This window comes from Stegodyphus dumicola, chromosome 2 (genome assembly GCF_044657685.1).
Source record: "Stegodyphus dumicola isolate Sdum_Otavi_A_Nest chromosome 2, ASM4465768v1".
NCBI lineage: Eukaryota > Metazoa > Arthropoda > Arachnida > Araneae > Eresidae > Stegodyphus > Stegodyphus dumicola.
The window spans coordinates 147,520,217-147,541,526 of NC_140769.1; the positions used below are offsets into that span (position 1 = coordinate 147,520,217).

The 21,310-nt window shown below is 33.6% G+C and overlaps 1 protein-coding gene across 1 annotated transcript in view; it reads left to right on the top strand.

Annotated features, from left to right (window-relative positions):
- Positions 1-1,101: 1,101 nt before the first annotated feature.
- Positions 1,102-21,310, top strand: part of LOC118193940 (uncharacterized) — a 173,229-nt gene continuing 153,020 nt past the window's right edge. Inside the window, exon 1 of the mRNA XM_085811226.1 lies at positions 1,102-1,959. Within this exon, the coding sequence (XP_085667352.1) occupies positions 1,856-1,959 (104 nt within the window). The 5' untranslated portion in view covers positions 1,102-1,855. The remainder of the gene's footprint in view (positions 1,960-21,310) is intronic.

The window sequence follows — 21,310 nt, forward strand, 5'->3', positions numbered from 1 at the left end:
ATTAATTTAATTGTATGTTTCTAATTAATTATATGCTCAGATATTTCCAAGTATATTACACAAACTTTTGCATCCCAATTTTTAGTTTTTGTTTAAAAAATAAGATTTTATTTATTGAGAGGCCTGATTGATTATATTAATTTGCAGTCCTGTTTATCTAATTCATTTCTTCTAGATAAATTTTAGAAAAAACTTCTTAGCATAATAATTTTAACTTATTTACAATTTATACGTCAGTGTCCCAAACGCATAGTAATGTTATTATAATAAATTTCAGCTTTTTTAAAAAAATTAAATATTAATTTCTGCAAATATTTACATGATTACTTTAATTAACGAAAAATATTTCTAGCACACTTTAACACACTTTGATACGGGATCATCTTTTGCATGCCAGTGAACTCTATTAAATTTTCCAGTCTAGTTCAGACATCTTGACTATTATTGATGCAATTTATAAAATATATAATTTGTATGCTTTATAATTATTTAATTTATGATATTATTATAATACTCTTTGCTCTTATATTGTAATTAATGAAAGATGTTTGTAATGCTAATATGTATGTTTACCAATACCTTTTATTTTCTTTGTTAGCTCTCGCATTTATTACTGTTTATTCAAGTAATTAACCCCTGCTTGTTAGATATTCTTTACTTGTGATTGTGATATGTAGTTCTATTTCTTTACTTTTATTTTCCTCTTGGTTACAGTTGGCTTCAAAAAGTTAAATTGTAACCCTGTAGGCAACGGAAGAAAGAAATTTCGATTCGCGCAGTTGGACTATAGCAGGACCGGGGGGGGGAATTTTGATTCGCGCAATTGGAGCCCACCCATTGCAAGGTTGTATAAATGTCCGATTTCTGAAACGACTCTGAAATTGGTAGAGCGAAACACCTATATAATAGATGGTTTTAAGTAGATGCATAGAGTTACTCGAAATGAATGCAAGACAATTTCATTTTGATACCTGTGGACGCATTCGACGTTTCTTGTTCACAATTCCCAGTTTTGCCTCATTTTTGCTTTTCTACCGTCGATGGGTAGGGGGGTTGCGACGCAGCTATCTGCCACCGAAGTATGCCGCCGCACTTGCTCACTTCCTGATCGCAGCGTGGCACACTTTTCCCGCCTTCGAGACCAGCAAACGATCGCTTCTCCCCCGAATCATTCGCAACTCCGAACTCTGAACGCGCTCTTTAAAAATTCTCTCAGATTATCATTGCCAGATGCTGGAAGGTTAAGTACCGAGGATAATAATAAAGCAACGGAGGACGAAAGCATCCTTGCAATACCGTTTGCTCTATAGAAAATATCGTCTGCTCCACTGAAGAGCGAGCAGAAAGACTGAACAGGAAATCTTCCGGATTGGATGGATGACTAGTGTTTGTTGTTATTCTTCCGGAGGGTTACAAATGAAAGTGGTGGTTATTCCGCGGGTCTTGACCGAGTTTTGCGCAGAATTTTTAAGACGGTAGAAGGACGGTTATTATCAAGAAGGTTTTTGGATGTGTACCTACAGAAAAATCTCGCTTTTTTTGTGCATTTATAACCGACCTCTGCTTTGGATAATTAACAAAAACTGGAGCAGATAATTTATTACTGTATTTATTAACTTATTCTGTTTCAACAACGAGCGTGGAATCAGCTAAAAACCGTTTGCAATTTATTCATTTACGACCCTGACTTCTTGAGTGGTATTTTGAAGCTATGAAAATAATTTCAAAGCGCTGGTCCTGCAAGTTTTTGGATTACAAAAAAGATTGCTGGATACGTGCTCCACCCAGGTAGAGAAATATTAGTGAATCGAAAATAAATTTTCGAAAAAAAGAAAAGTTACGCTGTTTTATCAACATGTTGCCATTAAGTTACGGTTTAGAAGTTATCCACTTTTTGGAACAGCATGGGCATAAAAATCCCAGGCATCATCATCACAACAAAAGCCAAGAAAATGGAAGGTAAGTCTAACTTCATTTTCCTTCATTATTTATGATAACCTATTTGATAACACTTATTAGTCCAAAGAGGCAATTTGCCGTGAAGGGCTATTAATTTCGTTTTGGCATTTTGCGTTGATTCACTATAAAAGTCGCTTCACTTTTCAAATTGTTGCCACCCGATAGTATCACCCTGTATTATATTTAAAGAAATTAAATAATGAAGAATCTGCTTAAATGTATGTATGTTTCCCGCATTGCGATAAAACGACGGTACCTAGAGCCATCCAATTTTGAATAACGTACGTCTCCACCGGAATATGGACATCTGGAAGCCCAAATTTGGAATTTGTTTTATTACCTATCTCATATTTTATAAAGCATTTATGAGTTTTTTATAAACAAATTCAACGATTTCAAAGCGAGCAATAGTAACATTGTACGGTGAGGGGACATGTTTATCTCCAGTGTGCGAGACTGTGTATCGCAAATTCTAAAGATATGCTCTTTTAAATATTTTGGGAATTTGCTGTTGAAGCGAATTTTATGGTTTAAGTGCGAAAAACATGATATTTAATAAATAAAGGTAACACACAAAACGTTAAAAAGTGCGCTTTTGAACGTAATATAAAATCTGAAAGCTTTCAGATTTTTTTTAATTGATTTCCTATTTTTTATTTTATTTGTTTTAATCATTAATGTTGAAATTCACTAAACTGTTGCTACTACCTTAACTATTATAATCATATATATATATATATATATATGTAATTATAGTATAACTTACATTTAGTGTAAAATAAGTTAAATTCTCGGGTTTAATATTAGTCCGTTTTTTCGCATCAAATTTTGATTTATTATTATTTTTTGAAGTGTTGAACTACTTGCGTTTATATGTTTTATTTTTAGGACTCTTTTTGCTAAAGAAAAAAAAAAAAAAAAAAGATTTTTTTTAAAATTGTTCATGGTCTTAATGCTACAATTTTGCAATTTTTTGCACTTTATTGCTCCAACCTCTATGGTATCAAATTTTCAAATGTTGCTATTTTTTCTTGTGTCAGATTGCTTGTATTGACACGTTTTGTTCTTTTAAACACTGTCTGCTCAAAAAGAATTTTTTTAGCTCAAAGAGCCGCTAGCCCAGAAGTGCTATTAGTCTTGAAACGGCATTTTGTGTAGAATGACTATAAGCGTTGAATCATTTCTCACATTGTTGCCACCAGATATTACCGCCCTGTATTATATTTAAAGAAATTAAAGAAAAGAATCTGTATGAATGTAAGTATGTTTCTCGCACTGTGGAAAAACAATGGTACCTAGAGCCATCCAATTTTGAATAACGTAGTCCTCCACCCAAATATGGACACCTAGAAGCCCGAATTTGAATTTCGAATGTATATGTTATGAGTTATCTCACTTGTCTGACAATAATATCAGCACAAACCCACGAAATTCCTCGTGGCAAGGAGTGCAGGATTGCGCCTGTCGTTCGGAAGACCCTTGAGCACGATACGGGTGACTTGCTCAGTTCTTTGCTCATACTTTGCTCAGTTTCGACCCCAATTTTAAAGGAGAGCACCTCGGCCAACCGTCTTCCCCTATCAACAACCTCTCGGGAGGACTTTCGGCTCGCCGCATATTTAGAGTGCCTCCCATGCCGCACAGAAACTACACACTTATAAACATCCATGCCTTTTCCGGGATTCGAACCCAGGCCCTTCGGCATTGCAGTTAGCGCCGCTAAGCACTTTTATTACTATTTCATATTTTGTGAAACTTTAACAAACTTTTCAGTAAAGACTCATTGATTTCAAAGTGAGCAGTGTCAACACTGTATGGAATATAATATTTTAACCTACAGCGCGCAAGACTGTATATCGGAAATTCTAGAGATAGGCTGTTTTAAATATTTTTAGCCCAAATGCTAGAAAAAGACGTCTGATTCTGAATAATCATTCAATAGCAGTTTCATTACATATCGAAGACCACGCGAAGTTTCGGGATGTCTTTGTTTTGCCAACCGGCGAGCAAGCCGTATATCTGTTATCCTCAAATTTCAGGGATTCTCGAAATTTTCTAATGCTAACATTGTCTTCAAAGCTCTGCCTGTTGCCAGATTTATTAGAAATTCTTAAAGCTTCCAACTGCTATACATTTCTAATACAGTCGAACGTCGAATCAATTTCTAAATTATTTTACCAAATTCTGTATGATGTTAAATGTTCCTGTTGATGCATCTTTTGTTCCACTCAAAGTCACCCCAATTTAGCTTCTACCGCTACTAAAATTCAATCAGTCTTCCTTCACAGACCTCCATAAGCATTCATTCATCCGTTCTTAAAGTATCCACAAGCGAAACGAACTTTTAAAAGTTTTCTTTAGAAAACTGTTTGGAAGGATCAGTAAAATATTTTTATTTTTCATATTTCTGAGTAAAATTACTTAATTACTAGCGGGAATAGCCGATGGAAGTTAAGTTAGATTGAGAGTAATTCATCTAACAACAGAGAGAACGGATACCGCTGTAATCCTTCTCTAATAACGATGCAAAAAAAATACGATTCAGAATCAGACATTTTATACTCTGATACCATACGGAAACTGGAAAAAAAAATGTTAATTCTCTCTCATCATATCAGCAACAATGGCAGGCAGTTTTAAACGATTTTCGTCTTTCTAATAAAATGGTCGTAAAGGCTCAAATTTTAATATTTCACCTATAATCAATTTTAGTCGATTAAATGTGGCAAAAATTTATCGTAATTGATCAGAAATGAATAACGTAAACAAACATATTGTTCTTTATATGCATAGATTTTTGTAAAACTTACCAATTTTCGATTAACAAATTATACGATTTAAGAGCGAGCAATAGCCACACTTTTCGAAATAAAGCATCTTGATCTCCAGCACGCGACACTGTTGCCACTCGGATAAATGAGTGCGAAAATGAGCGCTTTCGTAGTTTTTAACTAAATAATTCGGCTGATTAAGGTCGTACGATGGGAATCCCCGAAATGGCTTTCTACGAATTTTGGAATTGGTAATAGTGTATTTAATGTTTAGCAATGCTATTTTTATTTCGTCGTAAAACTTAGAAATCTTTTATTAACAAACTCTAGGATTTGAAAGCGAGCAGTGGCAACAACTTTTGAAATAAGGCAGATTTTCATCTCCAGCTTGCGAGACATTTGCTACTCAGAAAAATGAGGGCGGAAATGATCGTTTTTCCGAGTTTTTAATTAATATCGCTGATTTTAGCTACTTTTTTCAGAAAAAAAGTCGACGTCGCCTTTTTCCAGGAGCCAGAAAAGAATTCTAGAAAGTTTGGCTATAGTAGTGAGTGAGTTTTATTAAAGGAAAAACACACAAACTTTTTCCCTTATATATATAGATTGTTTAACTAACAAGAGAGGAAATAAAGTAATTTTGTAAAAAGTAAGTTTGTAAAAAGAAATTAGATAAATAAATTACTTGCTTTTAATCAAGTAATTTAGTTTATTACCGTATTTTATACACATATTTTAGTATTCGCACTACTGGCTGTGAGAGCCGCGCTGTCTATATATATATAATTGCAAAAATTTTTTAAAAACAAAATATAAACATGCCTAGTATTATTGCTTATTCAACTGCTAAAAATTATCAGTAAAGACATAAAATAAGAAATTTAGAACTAATTTTTCACAAAGAACAAAAATTGAAATTCATTCAAATTTTATGATTAAAAACTGAAAGATATAGAAAAACATAAACACTAAAATAACACGAAATATAGATAAAACAATTAAAAAAGTGTTTTTGGCAATTAAAATTACAATTTTTACGCAAAAACAAGCAATTCGGCTAGCGTAAAAGAAGGCATATCTTTCGGTGCACAAAAATGAAAGTTTACTTTCGGTCTTACTCCACAAAAAGACACTGAAGGTGTAGAAACTGACTTAATTTGTTGTGGACGCTATGCTGAGTAAATATATGGGTTAATTTAATAACCCATATGATAATTCCAGAATGGATTAAGCGTAATTTAATTCGCAATAATAAAAGAAGACGTTACTTTGTTGCTGTGAAGCTTAGTTTCTCTAAATTGGCAAAAAATCCATTATTCTGCTAAGTTTCAAATGTAAACAAATAGGGCTACTATGGAAGACAAAATTAGGTATAAAACAACTTTTCAACAACTATTTCGTACAACTACTTCAAACAACTACTTCATACAAGGAAGTAAAAAGGAAACAAGAGAAACAAGGAAAATAGCTTTACTGGCCTTCAAAGTATTCGCCATTAGCAACAATACAGTTTTGGAAACTGTCTGCAAACGCTTCTTTCGGTATGGCTCGAAGCACCGTTGTCACATGTTGTTGGATCTCAGTAATGTCGGAAAAGGGTTGGCCTTTCAGAATTACCTTGAGGCGGGGAAACAGGAAGAAGTCCGCGAGAGCCAAATCTGGAGAATATAGAGGGTGATCCAAAACTGGAACCTGGTGCCTGTCGAGGAACTGGGTTACACAGATCGCAGTGTGCGGCAGGGCGTCGTCATGGAGCAGATTCCACTGTCCATTCCGGTACTGTGGCCGAATCCGACGTATACGTAGCAGCAACCGTTTCAAAACCTCCTCGTAGTATTCCGCATTGACGGTTATAGCCGCGGGTACAAATTCACGATGGATCAAACCCTTACTGTCGAAAAAGACGATCAACAACGTCTTGATCCTGGATTGTGTCAAACGACTTTTTTTGGGAGGGAGTGTTGACGTTGAGCACCATGCCATGGATTGTCCCTTGGTCTCCGGATCGTATTGATAGCACCACGACTCATCCCCTGTAATTATTGTTTCCAAGAATTGCGGATTCCGGTCACACATGTCGATAAAATCTCCAGAGGTTTCTATCCGGTATTGCTTTTGCTCGTCTGACAGCGAGTGCGGTACAAACCGGGCGCATATCTTACGTTTATGCAAATGTTTGTGCACAATGGTGCTCACACTGTCTAGGCTTATCTGCAATTCGCCAGCTATCATTCTTAAAGATAGTCGTCGATCTGCCGCAAGCATCCGTCGAACTCGCACAACTCCAGACATCCACATTGTCTGGAGTTGTGCTTGTTGTAGGGCGCCCCGACCGCGGCTCATCTTTTACATCCTCCTTTCCATCTGCAAAGCATTTAAACCAGTCATAAACACACTTTTTACTCAGCGCTTCCTGACCGTAAACTTTCACTAACATGTCATGTGTCTCCGTCGCCGTTTTGCTTAACTTGAAGCAAAACTTTATGTTTATGCGTTGCTCCATGTGCCACTGACAATCTTTCTCACACTGACTGTGTTAAACTGCTCCTAGCGAGCGCTTCCTCTTATCTGTCGTAAAATGGCAGTTAGATGGCTCTAGATGGCATTTCTCTCACTGCGTCTGCGTGAGTGCAAGATCCTAACCGGCGCGGTGTTTTAATTATGAGACCAATCACCGAACTTTTCGAACACACCTTGTATATATATAATCTTAATTTCTACCTTGAACATAAAGAATTCGCTAAAAGTGACATAAAATTTCTTCATACCTTCAAGAATACTACCTTATGGAATCTAATTAAAATAATTGATCAACAATCTCAATGTTTCCAAATAGTTAAAGATCTGATAATTGACTTTTGCAATTTTAAACTAAAGAATAGTAATTTTTTTCACAAAAACTTTTTTGTGCTATACAGTTCAAGCACCCTTCTTACGATCAGTTAAAAATTCCAAGCATTTAAAAAAAATATCAACATTTGCTTCCTGACCAACAACTTCAAATTAAGCCCTGTTTTAAATTTGAAAAGACCTTAGGTCAACTTGCTATCAACCACCACGTTATTCAAGAAGAAAGCATATGTAATTGCCAACTTCCTATTTACAATAAATATGTAGATCCTTTTCACCAACATGTTGTTACTGGAGATCTCAATATCATTGAAGACCTAGAATTGCGAGCTCTTATGCAACTTGGCACCAAATTTCGTCCTACTTTCAGTATTAATAAGCACTTTTGCCTCAAATAATTCAATAATGATCTTGATAAATTTATCATTTTAGCTAGTAATAGATCCAATTTACTTACTACTACTTTTCTTGAATGGAAAGCTGCACTAATTAAAGAATTTCAACTTTTGCTTTTCAAGTCACCTTATTTCAATTCTTTGCACAGTAAAAAGCAACTAGAAAATCTTATTCAAAAACTGCAAGATAACTTTATCATCACGAAGATTGACAAAGCTAGCAACAATTTTAGTGTTATTTGAAAAACGTTTTACTTCAACCTTCTGCATAATGAATTGAATAACACTTGCACCTGCCATAAGATTACTACCAGCACTAAGATTCTTCTCAATAAATTTAATGCACTACATAAAATACTTAAAATACATCCTCGGAAATATAATAACAGGTTTGCAAATCTCTATGCACTACCAAAATTTCATAAGTCTCCGATCAAATTCAGGTTCATTGCCAATAGTACCAAAAGTTATCTTAAAGAAATAGATTATCTATTTGCACAAAAACTTCGCCTAATAAATGACCTCATTAATAACTACGATTTTAAGGATCTGCATTGCAACTGGATGATTTCAAGTAACGAACAAGTTCTAAAAACTGTAAATACTCTTAAAATAGAACATATCCAATGCTACGACTTTGAAAACCTCTATACTACTTTACCACTTGAAGAAATTTATATAAGTTTACTTGCTCTTCCAGATTTATTTCCGCAAATTTCTTCAATAATAAATACCGAAAAATGGCAACTTTTTCTTTAAAGCGTGCTTTTCAATAATTTTATTCAATTTAACAATAGCATCTTTAAACAAATACAGGTAATTCCAATGGGAGGTAATTTTTCAAGTTCTGTCTGTGAATTATTCCTTTTTAAAAAAGAATTGACCTTTATCCGTTCACTCAGTAAAGAAGAACATGAATTTTACCAACAGATCTATCGATATATTGATGATGTCATTGCCTTTAACAACTACAACAAAATAGAACTGTCTAATATTTACCCTACATGCTTAAAACTAAACAATACTAATACGGTGCAACATAATGTAGTCTACCTTGATTTACATATTATTGATTACAATTTATTAAAATTTTACGACAAAAGAAGAGAATTCAATTTTTCAACACTAAAATTAACCAACTGGAATTCAAATATTTCCAAAAGAGTCATCCTAAACACAATCTATTCACAGCTACTTAGAATAAAAAGAATCTGCAATACAGCAAAAATCCTTCAAGAAGAAATTCTATACTTCGTGACAATCTTGAAAAATAACCTCATCCCTCAAAAAATAATTAAAAATACCTTAAAAAAAGCTGGCATTAGCCTTACCAATTTTTAGATTTTTTGAGTTAGATAATGATATTTTATACTTAAAGCCCAATGGGACGGTATAAAGTGGATGACTGATTCTGAGAATCTAATGTATAAATGTACAGATAATTCTTGTCATTAAGTTTTCTTTCCTCCAAAAAATTTTGGCACAATACTTTTAATACTATTGTTTAAATAGTTTTAAATTACTTTGATTCTACTCCTGCTATTTGCAAACGGGCCTTTTCGTTTCGTGAAGCTTGATCACCCTCTAGCTTGAAGAATTACGACTTTTATTAACAAATGACTGTTTTTTCCATTTTTCTCTTACTTTTGTGGTCATGTTAAGTAATTTTAGCTGAATTAGCCATTTTCACTTTTTGCAGTAGTTCTTCTTAAAACAACTTGACTGACGCCATTTTGAACTTTTTCCACGTCTTTCGCCCCCCTTTAGCTTTTGGGCGGGTTTCCGCCAACGGACAGTCTTTTGACATTGGCTGTTGCACAGTGACTTTGTTTCCCCTTCTTACGTCACACGACAAGTTGGAGAGCGTTGAAAAGCACGGAGGGGAATTACAACCCCTTTTTGTTTTTACTCCGCGATAGAGAAGACAGCATTGCCACATGTTTATGTGAGTATCGTTTGCTTCATTTTATTGTTGCAAACAGCGTAAATTCCTTTTGTTTTTCTTCCTTTAGTTTTGAACTTTATGTGTGGCAACAAGATAATTGATTGATAGAATTGTGTTTGTGACAGCCATGTAGAATGGCTCGCTTATTTTGTATCAATTATTTCGCATCGCTGACAAGTGTAATAAAATAAAAGTTTAGGAATACAGTCCATTTGTTGATTGATTATTGTTTGTGAAACATATTAAGTTTAAGAACATAAATTGTTGGTCAAAAGTCTAGCCGGAGAGCTAGTGAAGATAGTGACTGTTCTAAGTGTATTCTAACAACGCAAATATGCATATGGTTGGTGAAAATTATCCACTTTGTGAGGTAAGTGGATTTTGAACAAAAATTCGTTTAATTTGTTGTTAAATTTTAAGAACAATGTTGTAATACAGCATAGAATTCGATTTCATTTTAATAATAGTGTTAAGTGATTTAAGAACAATTTCTGTTTTTGAATTGATCAATTATGAGTGAACTTATAACTTTTAAAACAAAAAGAGCGGTCTTACGCAGGAGTGTTACTAAATATGTAAAGAAAATTGAAACTATTTTAACTGCAGATGAAATTAATTTAATAGAACTAGAGGAATGTGTCGAATTATTGACAAGAAAAGAAACTGAGTTAAGGAAGCTTGATTCTGAAATCGAAAGTTTAATTACAGATACTGAAGAATTAGAAAACGAAATAGATAATGTTCAGGAGTACACAGATAAAATTTATTTGTGGAAATTTAAAGGTGAAAAAATATTAAAAAATCAAAATAATAAAAATAATTCTAATAGTGTAATTTCAGAACAGGTTCTTGACAATATTAAATTACCCAAGTTAACATTACCGACTTTTGGTGGTAATATTACAGAATGGATAGCTTTTAAAGATCTTTTCAGTGCTTGTGTAAGAAATAATACAAATTTATCTAATGCTTAAAAATTGCAGTATTTGAAGGCTTCGTTGAAAGGTGAAGCATATCGCATTATTCAAACCATTCAAATTTCGGATTGTAATTTTGAAATAGCATGGAATCTGTTAGACGAAAGATATTCAAATAAGAGAGAACAAATTTTTGCATATATTAAACGTTTTTTAAGTTTACCAACTATTCAAAATGAATCAGCATTTGCTATTTTAAATGTAGTTGACAATATTAATGAAGTAATTCGTTCTTTAGAAGTATTGAATCAAACCATTGATAATTTAGGTGACACTTTAATGACTTATTTAATTTTGCAAAAATTAGACCCTGCTACAAAATTATGGTGGGAACGTCAGTTAAAATCTAATGAAATTCCAAAACTTACGACTTTAATTGAATTTCTGAAAAACTATGCAAGAACACTTCAAAATAGCAAATCAACAAGTAATAAGGTACCTAAATCAGTGTTCCAAAATAAGAATAATGTTCTGGTTGCTACTTTGGGTTGTGGTTATTGTAAAGAAGATCATAGTTTAGCCAAATGTTCGAAATTTCTAAATTTATCGGTTCAACAAAGGATAGAATTTGTAAAATCTAATCGTTACTGTTTTAATTGTTTATCTAATATGCACTTGCTCAAAAAATGCAAGAGTTTAAATGCATGTCAACATTGCTTTAAGAAGCATCACAGTATTTTGCACATTGTAAATAATTCAAAGAATAAAACTCAGTTAAACAGTATATCTCCGCCTACGCAATCTATCATTAAAAGAGATGAATTAACGAGTCCTAAGGACGCTTCAGCCACAGTTTGTGCCTCTCATTATGATTCGAATGCAAAAGGTAATCAAACCAGTCACATTTTATTGTGTACTGCTTTAATAAAAGTTCAAAATTCTAAGCAACAATTTGTGAAGTGTAGATGTTTATGTGACACTGGATCTCAGAGATCATTTATTTCAAGGGATTGTGTGAAGAAATTAGGATTACGAGTGAAAGATAATTCCATTTCTGTATCATGTCTAGGAGAATTTAATACTATAAGTAATGGGGAAGTCGATTTAGTATTCACTTCTCATTTTAAAAGTGATATTCGTGTATCAACATCAGCGTTTGTACTGGACAAGGTAACATTCCCTATGTATCTTTGCCATCAATCATCTTCGATAACTTCAGTGATTTACAATTAGCTGATCCATTATTTTACAAGTCACAACCAGTTGACATTTTATTTGGAGTAAATGTATTTCTGCATTTAATGACGGGAGAAATTATCAAACGTGGTCCTGATCTACCATTTGCTCTAAATTCGAGGTTGGGATGGATAATTTCGGGTACTACAAATTTTGAATCTACAAATTTTGAGCCAGTATATGTAAATCATTTGAATACAAACACAGATGAGTTAGTAAATTCTTTCTGGGAGTTAGAAAAGTTTCCAAATGTACAACCTTTAACAAATGAAGAAAAACTTTGTGAAGAACATTTTAAAAACTCGCATTTTAGAGACACATCAGGTCGTTATTCAGTTGCATTACCATTAAAACATAATAGAGATATTCTAGGTGACTCCCGTGAAATGGCGTACAGAAGATTTCAATACTTGGAGAAGAGGCTGTTATCTATGAAAGAAATTTACAAACAGTATATTCAGTTTATGAAAGAGTACTTTTCACTAGAACACGTAGAATTAGTGCCAGACACAGATTATGAATTAGAGAATAAACACTATTATATCCCACATCACTTCGTGTTGAAGGACTCTAGCTTAACAACAAAATTGAGAGTTGTTTTCGATGCGAGCGCTAAAAGAACCACAGGTGTTTCTTTAAATGATACACTAATGATAGGCCCAAAAATACAAGATGACTTAATTTGTATTTTACTAAGATTTAGACTTCATAACATTGCAATAACCGCTGATATTAAAATGATGTACAATCAGATAAAGGTTCATGAAAAAGATAGAGATTTTCAGAGAATATTATGGAGAGATAGCCCGTATAAGCAAATACAAGTTTGTCGTTTGAAAACAGTTACATACGGAACTGCAGCTGCTCCATATCTTGCAACCAAAGTTTTGAGTCAGTTAGCGATTGATGAAGGATTGAACTTTCCAAAGGCAAAGAATATAGTTTTAAGAGATTTTTATGTTGATGATATGTTAACTGGTGTAAAAGATAGTTCGGAAGGTATCGCATTGATAGACGAATTGCAACAACTGCTAAAAAGGGGTGGCTTTGAGCTTCACAAATGGTCGACAAGTGAACCGTCGTTGTTAAAAACCTCTGGCTTAACAAACACAGATAGTGACAATATTCATCGTGTAATAGAAGACAAACCATTGAAAGTTCTGAGATTGGAATGGCATCCGGACAATGAAGAATTTAATGTCGGTGTAATAGAGTATCAAAGTGTTCCGACTAAAAGAATTATTTTGTCATTCGTAGCAAAACTATTCGATCCATTGGGGTGGATAGCTCCGTTTGTAATTCTCGCTAAAATGATCCTTCAGCAATTGTGGAAATTACAGTTATCATGGGATGATCCTGTAACAGAAGAGATTGATCGAAATTGGAGAAATCTATGTAGAGAAATTAAACTTTTGAATTCTATAAATATACCTAGGAAAATTCTGCTACCTGATTATTTTCGATGTGAACTTCACGGATTTTGTGATGCGTCTGAAAGAGGTTATGCAGCAGTTATTTATATCAAAACTTGCAATAACTCTGACATTAATGATAAACTCGTGTAGCACCATTAAAATCTATTACGATTCCAAGACTGGAATTATGTGCAGCAGTGTTATTGGCACGCTTGATTCAGTCTGTAAAAGCTGCATTAGTTATAAATTTTGATTTAGTGCAAGCTTGGAGTGATTCACAAATCGTGTTGTCATGGCTAAGGTCAGATCCTAAAAAATGGCAAGTATTCGTATCCAATAAAGTTTCTGAAATACAATCCATCTTACCACCTGAGAACTGGAGCCATGTTGATGGAAAGGAAAATCCAGCTGATTGTGCTTCACGTGGATTATTTCCTGCAGAACTATTATCTCATCAATTGTGGTGGAATGGTCCTTCTTGGTTAAAGTGCAGTGAGATTGCCTTGTCTAAAAATATTCTTATAGATGAAGAGGCATTACCACATGCACGTAAAACAGTCTCATTTGTAGTTTCTGAACCTGTACAGGAACTTGCTATTATATCAAATATATCTTCATTTCCAAAGTTACAACGCATATTTGCTTGGATATTAAGATTCATATCGAATTCTAAAGTAGCATATCTAGAAAGAAATACGTCTTTTTTATCTAGTAATGAAATTCGAGCTGCAACTTTCTGTATTGTACGAATAATACAGCGATTTCACTTTTTTAAGGAAATTCAATGTTTGGAGTTGGGAAAGGACTTACCTACAAACAGCAACCTCCTTAGCTTGTGTCCAATTTTAGATGACAACAAAGTGTTACGTGTAGGAGGAAGACTGAAAAATGCGCAACTATCAGAAAATGAAAAACATCCAATCTTATTACCTTCAAAACACAATCTGACAGAAATCATAATTAGACACTTTCATGTCAAATATCTGCATGCAGCACCGGAACTTCTTCTATCTTTAATTAGACAGCAATTTTGGATCATAGCTGCTAGATCTGCTATCCGAAAAGTAGTAAGATCTTGTATCACGTGTTGCAAAATTAGAGCTAAAACTGCAAGTCAAATAATGGCTGATCTACCGGAATCTAGAGTAACACAATCGCGACCATTTCATCGAACTGGAATAGATTTTTCTGGACCGTTCATGATTAAACATCGTGCAGGACGTGGACAAAAATCATTTAAATGTTACGTATGCTTATTTGTGTGTTTTGTAATCAAGGCAGTACATCTTGAAGTGGTAGAAGATTTGTCAACAAAGGCATTTTTAAGTGCATTGAAACGATTTATTGCAAGAAGAGGGAAACTATTTGAGATTTATAGTGACTGCGGTACTAACTTTAAAGGTGCAGACAAAGAAATCAGAAAATGTTTTTTGCAATGTAAGCAAAATCAAGAAATTCACAAATTTTTGTCTTTAGAGGAAATAAAATGGATATTCAAACCGCCATCATCTCCCCATTTTGGTGGACTATGGGAATCGGCAGTAAAGTCAATAAAATTACATCTAAAAAGGACTGTTGGTGATACTGTGCTGACCTATCCAGAATTTCAGACCTTGATAGCGCAGGTTGAGGCTTGTCTCAACTCTAGGCCATTGTGTCCAACTTCGGCTGATCCAAATGATTTAACTGCATTAACACCTGGTCATTTACTAATAGGAACGTCTTTAACTGCCATACCTGAACCAGACCTAAATTATAGTTCCTTCAATCACATTGACAGATGGCGTGTGAGACAGTTTATTTTTCAGCACTGCTGGAAAAGATGGAATCGAGAATACCTGTCTCAGCTTCAACAAAGACCTAAATGGCAAAAATGTCAAAACAATTTAGAAGTCAATGACTTAGTCCTCATCAAAGAAGACAACCTTCCGCCTCTTAAATGGAGGTTAGGGAGAATAATTGCTGTTCATCTGGGCTCAGATCAAAGAGTCAGAGTTGCTAGTATTAAAACTGGTCATGGTGTCATTAAACGACCAGTCGTGAAATTGTGTCCTCTTCCTATTCAGACTAAAAAACTATGAACTGCTTCGCATATAATATTTTGTATTATTTTTCTTATGTTTATCTTTATTACAGACTAAGAAGTTTCCAAATGCTCCAACTGTTGAAATCCCCTGGGATTTCAACGAGGGCCAGGATGTTTATGTGAATATCGTTTGCTTCATTTTATTGTTGCAAACAGCGTAAATTCCTTTTGTTTTTCTTCCTTTAGTTTTGAACTTTATGTGTGGCAACAAGATAATTGATTGATAGAATTGTGTTTGTGACAACTACGTAGAATGGCTCGCTTATTTTGTATCAATTATTTCGCATCGCTGACAAGTGTAATAAAATAAAAGTGTAGGAATACAGTCCATTTGTTGATTGATTATTGTTTGTGAAACATATTAAGTATAAGAACACCACATGTCTGCTTTTTTTTATGTTTCTTTAAAAAAATTTTTTTCCTGGTCTTAGCAAGACCCACGCTGTTAGTTTTATTTTATTCTTGTTCCTTAAAATTTAATTTCAGATTCATTTATTAAAGTTTTAATTCTTTAAGCTTGCAGGTCCAGCCCGTACGTTATTGTATATTTTGACTAATAGGAAACCGCTATTTATTTTTATTTTTATTTTTATTATTGCTGTACATCGGAGTTGCATTTACATTTTTTACACCTTAATGTGTCGATTTGTGCGGACGCGTCGGGAAATTAGAACAGAGATTTGAGACTAAAAAACATTTTTCTAGGACAGTTTATCTAATTAATTAAAAAATTTCGTAACGCAAAGTTTCAATTGTCTGTTTAGGCGAAACGCGTAATGGAGTTAGCTTGGTTCGACGTTCACCCACAAATTTCCCTTGAAAAGCCAGGGTGGACCTCGAATTGAGCTAATTTACCATTTTTCGCTTTTAATTTTTATATGTTTTAACTTTTTTTATATGTTTTAACTTGTTCCATCGATTGGTTTTTTTCTGTGCTTTATTATTTGCCTTGTTTCCAACGATTAATATTTTACTGTGGTTTATAATTTACATTTTATTTCGCATGTAGCCTAATATTTCACCTTATTCAATGTCATTGTTTTTTTAAAAGACTGTGTTGAACTTTTTCTTGGAGCCACAGACAGCTCCTGGTAACTTTTTGGCGAGCTAACTACAATTTCTCTTCTCCTTTCCTTAATTTTGCAGCATATTGCGCAAAAGATTTTGACCAAAATTGGTCTTTTTAATATTGTACTTACAACCTAGCTTATAATATTATATATATATATTAAAGACATAAAGTAAAAAATTTGGTTAAAATGCGGTTTAGCCCACTGCTTGGCGATTGTTTTTCAATGGGCAATAAACGCGTCAACATGGCTAACCCGATGTTTTGAAGCTGTGATGTTATTCTGTTGCCACTAAATGTTATCGCCCTGTGTTATATTTAAAGAAATTAAATATTGAAAAATCTGCATAAATGTTTCTCGCATTGTGATAAAACAACGGTACCTAGAGCCATCAAATTTTGAATAACATACGTTTCCATCCTAATATGGGCATCTGGAAACCCAAACTTGGAATTTTTTGTATTATCTGATTGATATTTTGTAAAACTTGAACGAAATTTTTATTAGCAAACTCAAAGATTTCAAAGCGAGCAACTGCAACACAGTACAGAAAAATAAAATAAATAAATAAAAAAAAAAAAAAAAAAAAAAAAAAAATTACGTGCATAGCGCAGAACTGTGTATCAGAAATTCTAAAGATAAGCTCATTTTAAAATTATTTTGGGATATTGCTGTTGAACTGAATTTTATGGTTTAAGTGTAAAGAACATTATATGATAAAGAAATGTAACACACAAAACGTTAAAAAAACCGCCCTTTAAGCGTAATGTAAAATCTAAAAGCTTTCATTATTTTTATTTTATTTATTTATTTATTTTTTTTTTTACTTGTTAATTCTGTTGCGGTTTGAATGTTCTTATGTGGTTTCTTTTTTTTAATCGAGTGTTTTTTCCCCCCTGTGGGTTTTAGCCTTTTTTCTGCATATATTACGGAAACGGCGTATAAACGTTTGTAAATTTACTTAAAGATGAGGGGGGATCCAAAAGGGTTTAACCCTGATATAAATCCATATATAAAACCCCTCAAAAAGACTTTTATCCTCTCCTTACATTTTTCTTGAAAAGGGTAAGTGAAAAATTTTTCTTGTATGGTTCGTTTTAAAGTTGCTTATTTTAATATTTTGTATTTCTTTTTAGCTCAATCCTAGAAGATTGGAAAAGCTAACGTTGTGCAATTCTCTGATGTTTTTTTAATGAAAATAGATCGATATGTACATGGGCAAAGCCAATGCAGTGCGCAATGCCGACGTTGTGCGTGATACCGAGTTTGTGCAATTCTGGGATATTTTTAAGTGAAAATAGATCGATGTGCACATGGGCAAAGCCAATGTGGTGCGCAATGCCGAGTTTGTGCAATTCTGGGATGTTTCTTACGTGAAAATAGATCGATGTGCACATGGGCAAAGCCAATGTGGTGCGCAATGCCGAGGTTGTGCGCGATGCCGAGTTTCTGCAATTCTGGGATTTTTTTAAGTGAAAATAGATCGATGTACACATGGGCAAAGCCAATGTGGTGCGCGATGCCGAGTTTGTGCAATTCTGGGATGTATTTTTAAGTGAAAATAGATCGATGTGCACATGGGCAAAACCAATGTGGTGCGCAATGCCGAGGTTGTGCGCGATGCCGAGTTTGTGCAATTCTGGGATGTTTTTTAAGTGAAAATAGATCGATGTGCATATGGGCAAAGCCAATGAGCGCAATGCCGAGGTTGTGCGCGATGCTGAGTTTGTGCAATTCTGGGATTTTTTTAAGTGAAAATAGATCGATGTGCACATGGGCAAAGCCAATGTGGTGCGCATTGCCGAGGTTGTGCGCGATGACGAGTTTGTGCAATTCTGGGATTTTTTTAAGTGAAAATAGATCGATGTGCACATGGGCAAAGCCAATGTGGTGCGCAATGCCGAGGTTGTGCGCGATGCCGTGTTTGTGCAATTCTGGGATGTTTTTTTAAGTCAAAATAGATCGATGTGCACATGGGCAAAGCCAATGTAGTGCGCAATGCCGAGGTTGTGCGCGATGCCGAGTTTGTGCAACTCTAGGATTTTTTTTAAGTGAAAATAGATCGATGTGCACATGGCCAAAGCCAATGTGGTGCGCGATGCCGAGTTTGTGCAATTCTGGGATGTTTTTTTAATTGAAAATAAATCGATGTGCACATGGGCAAAGCCAATGTGGTTCGCAATGCCGAGGTTGTGCGCGATGCCGAGTTTGTGCTATTCTGGGATGTTTTTTTAAGTGAAAATAGATCGATGTGTACATGTGAAAAGGCAATGTAGCTAATGTTTCAAATTGTGGCCAACAAATATTATCGCCCTGTATTATATTTAAAGGAATTAAACGATTAAAAAATCTTCATAAATGTATGTATGTTTCCCTCATTTTGATAAAACAACGGTAACTAGAAACATCAAATTTAGAATAACGTCATCCTCCTGCGAATATGGGCATCTGGAAGCCCAAATTTGAAATTTGAATTTGTTTTATTATCGTTTTCATATTTTGTAAAACTTTAACGAATTTTTGATTAACATACTGAGGAATTTCAAAGCAAGCAATGACAATGCTCTACAGATGAAAACATTTTTATCTCCAGTGCGCGAGACTGTGTATCGGAAAATCTAAAAATATGCTTATTTTAAAATTATTTTATGATATTGCTGTTGAACTGAATTTTACGGTTTAAGTGCGAAGAACATGATATTTAATTAATAAAGGTAACACGCAAAGTGTTAAAAAAATGTACCTTTGGGGCGTAATGTAAAATCTTAAATTTCAGATTTTATTTTGTTTTTTAATTTCATTATATTTGTTGTCTTTTTTTTTAATTTCCAATCGTTGACAATATTACCTATCGTAGCTTTAGATATCGAAAAGCCATGGCTTTCACAGCGCTTTTTAATAACTAGATACGAATAAATTTCTTCGGAGAGAGCACAAATGTCCGAAGACAAATTGTCAATTAGCAGACGATAATTTATGCTTTCAAAACTATACTTGCAGTTAAAAAGAATTTCCAAGCAGACGATTTCTTTTAGAATTTTTACTTCGTAATTTGAGCAGTTAATTCATTTGCCGTTTGAATGTTCTTATGTGGTAGTTATCAATCGAGTGGTTTTATCTGTGTGTTTTTACCATTTTTCTGCATATATTTCGTTAAATAAACAATCGCTATGGATTTATCTGTGATGCTGAGAGAGGTGAGTGAATGTACACTGCTCAAAAAAAAAAAAAAAAAAAAAAGGGACAGTCCTATATCTCCCGATCTACTGGGCCGATTGACAAAATTCAAATTGCGTTCTTCATGTCTCGAAAGCGCGACTTAGGATATATATTAGATTTATATATAGCACTATTCTAACATAGGTATTTTGACACAAAATCGGACTTTTTATGAAATAACATACCAATTTTTTTACATATTTCGATTCTACGACTCAAATTACGCCTAAATATGAAATTTTGTAAAATTTGGAGCGAAATTTACGGAGAAATTCACAAATTTATGTTGGCACTTTTTCGTCAGTTTGCGCCAAGAATACTTTACTTGGCGAACTTCTTAATATATGGCAACCTAGTTTCCTTTCCCGTGAGAGGAAAAAAAGTCACCATCGTTCCTTTTTTCCAAATAATATTCTTTATATTATATTTCTAATTATAACTTATTATTTTAAGTAATTTTTTCTTTTTCGAATTTCATTTTAATTGTTTAAGTTGCACGCTTTTTTTTTTTTTTTTTTTTTTTTTTTTCGAATAACTGTTTTAAAAATTTCTGTTTACCTATTCGAACTGCGTAAATAAAGGTGCAGCGTTTATTTATTTATTTTTTTTTCAAATAGTTTTCTTTATATATATTTTTCGTCATAGTTATTATTTTAGGTCATTTTTAAATTTTTATACTTTTATTTTAATTGTTTGTGTTGCATTGTCTCTTCAGATAATTGTTTTAAAATTTTCTATTTATTCCTTCGAACTGAGCATTTTAAATATATTTATTAATATCAATTTTCCAGAATTTGATTTTATTTATTTGAACTGCGTTTCTTTCGGAAGAATACTTTGTAACCCAGACTACGATGCGTTTGAAAACTGCATACTATATTAAAAGAGAAAATACAGTAAAGCACAGTTTTACACGCCTTTCAAAGTTCCGTTCAGAAAAAATATATATAAATAAGAGAGATGTATAACCGATATTTTAACTTAGGATGACTTGCATACACTGCTTTAAACAGTTTTATCATTGTGCCCATTGCTTTACACAATTTTATCCTACATTTGGTTTCTTAAAATGTTATTAATATTTTAGTCAAATATTTTATTTTTGAAATCGCAAGAATCAAATATCATAAGATTGAAAAGTTTTAAATTAAAAAAAAATACGAATACTAAATTTTACGAAAAAATTTATTTTTCTTCTCTTTTTCTTTAAGCATTCTGAAAGTATATTGAAAAGTATCCAACTTTTCGAAACATTTTGGTATTTCTGACAATCATTTTAAATAAAGTTATCGCCTTCCATTTCATAAAGGCCCACAAACGGCCGAGCGGTAAAGTTGCTGAACACTGGTAGTTCACTCCGGGGTTCGAACCCCGGTAAACGGGCTGGTTGCATGGGCGTTTTCATGGATTTTCTCATGTGTACCGCGTATGACAGCTGGTTTCCCTTAGA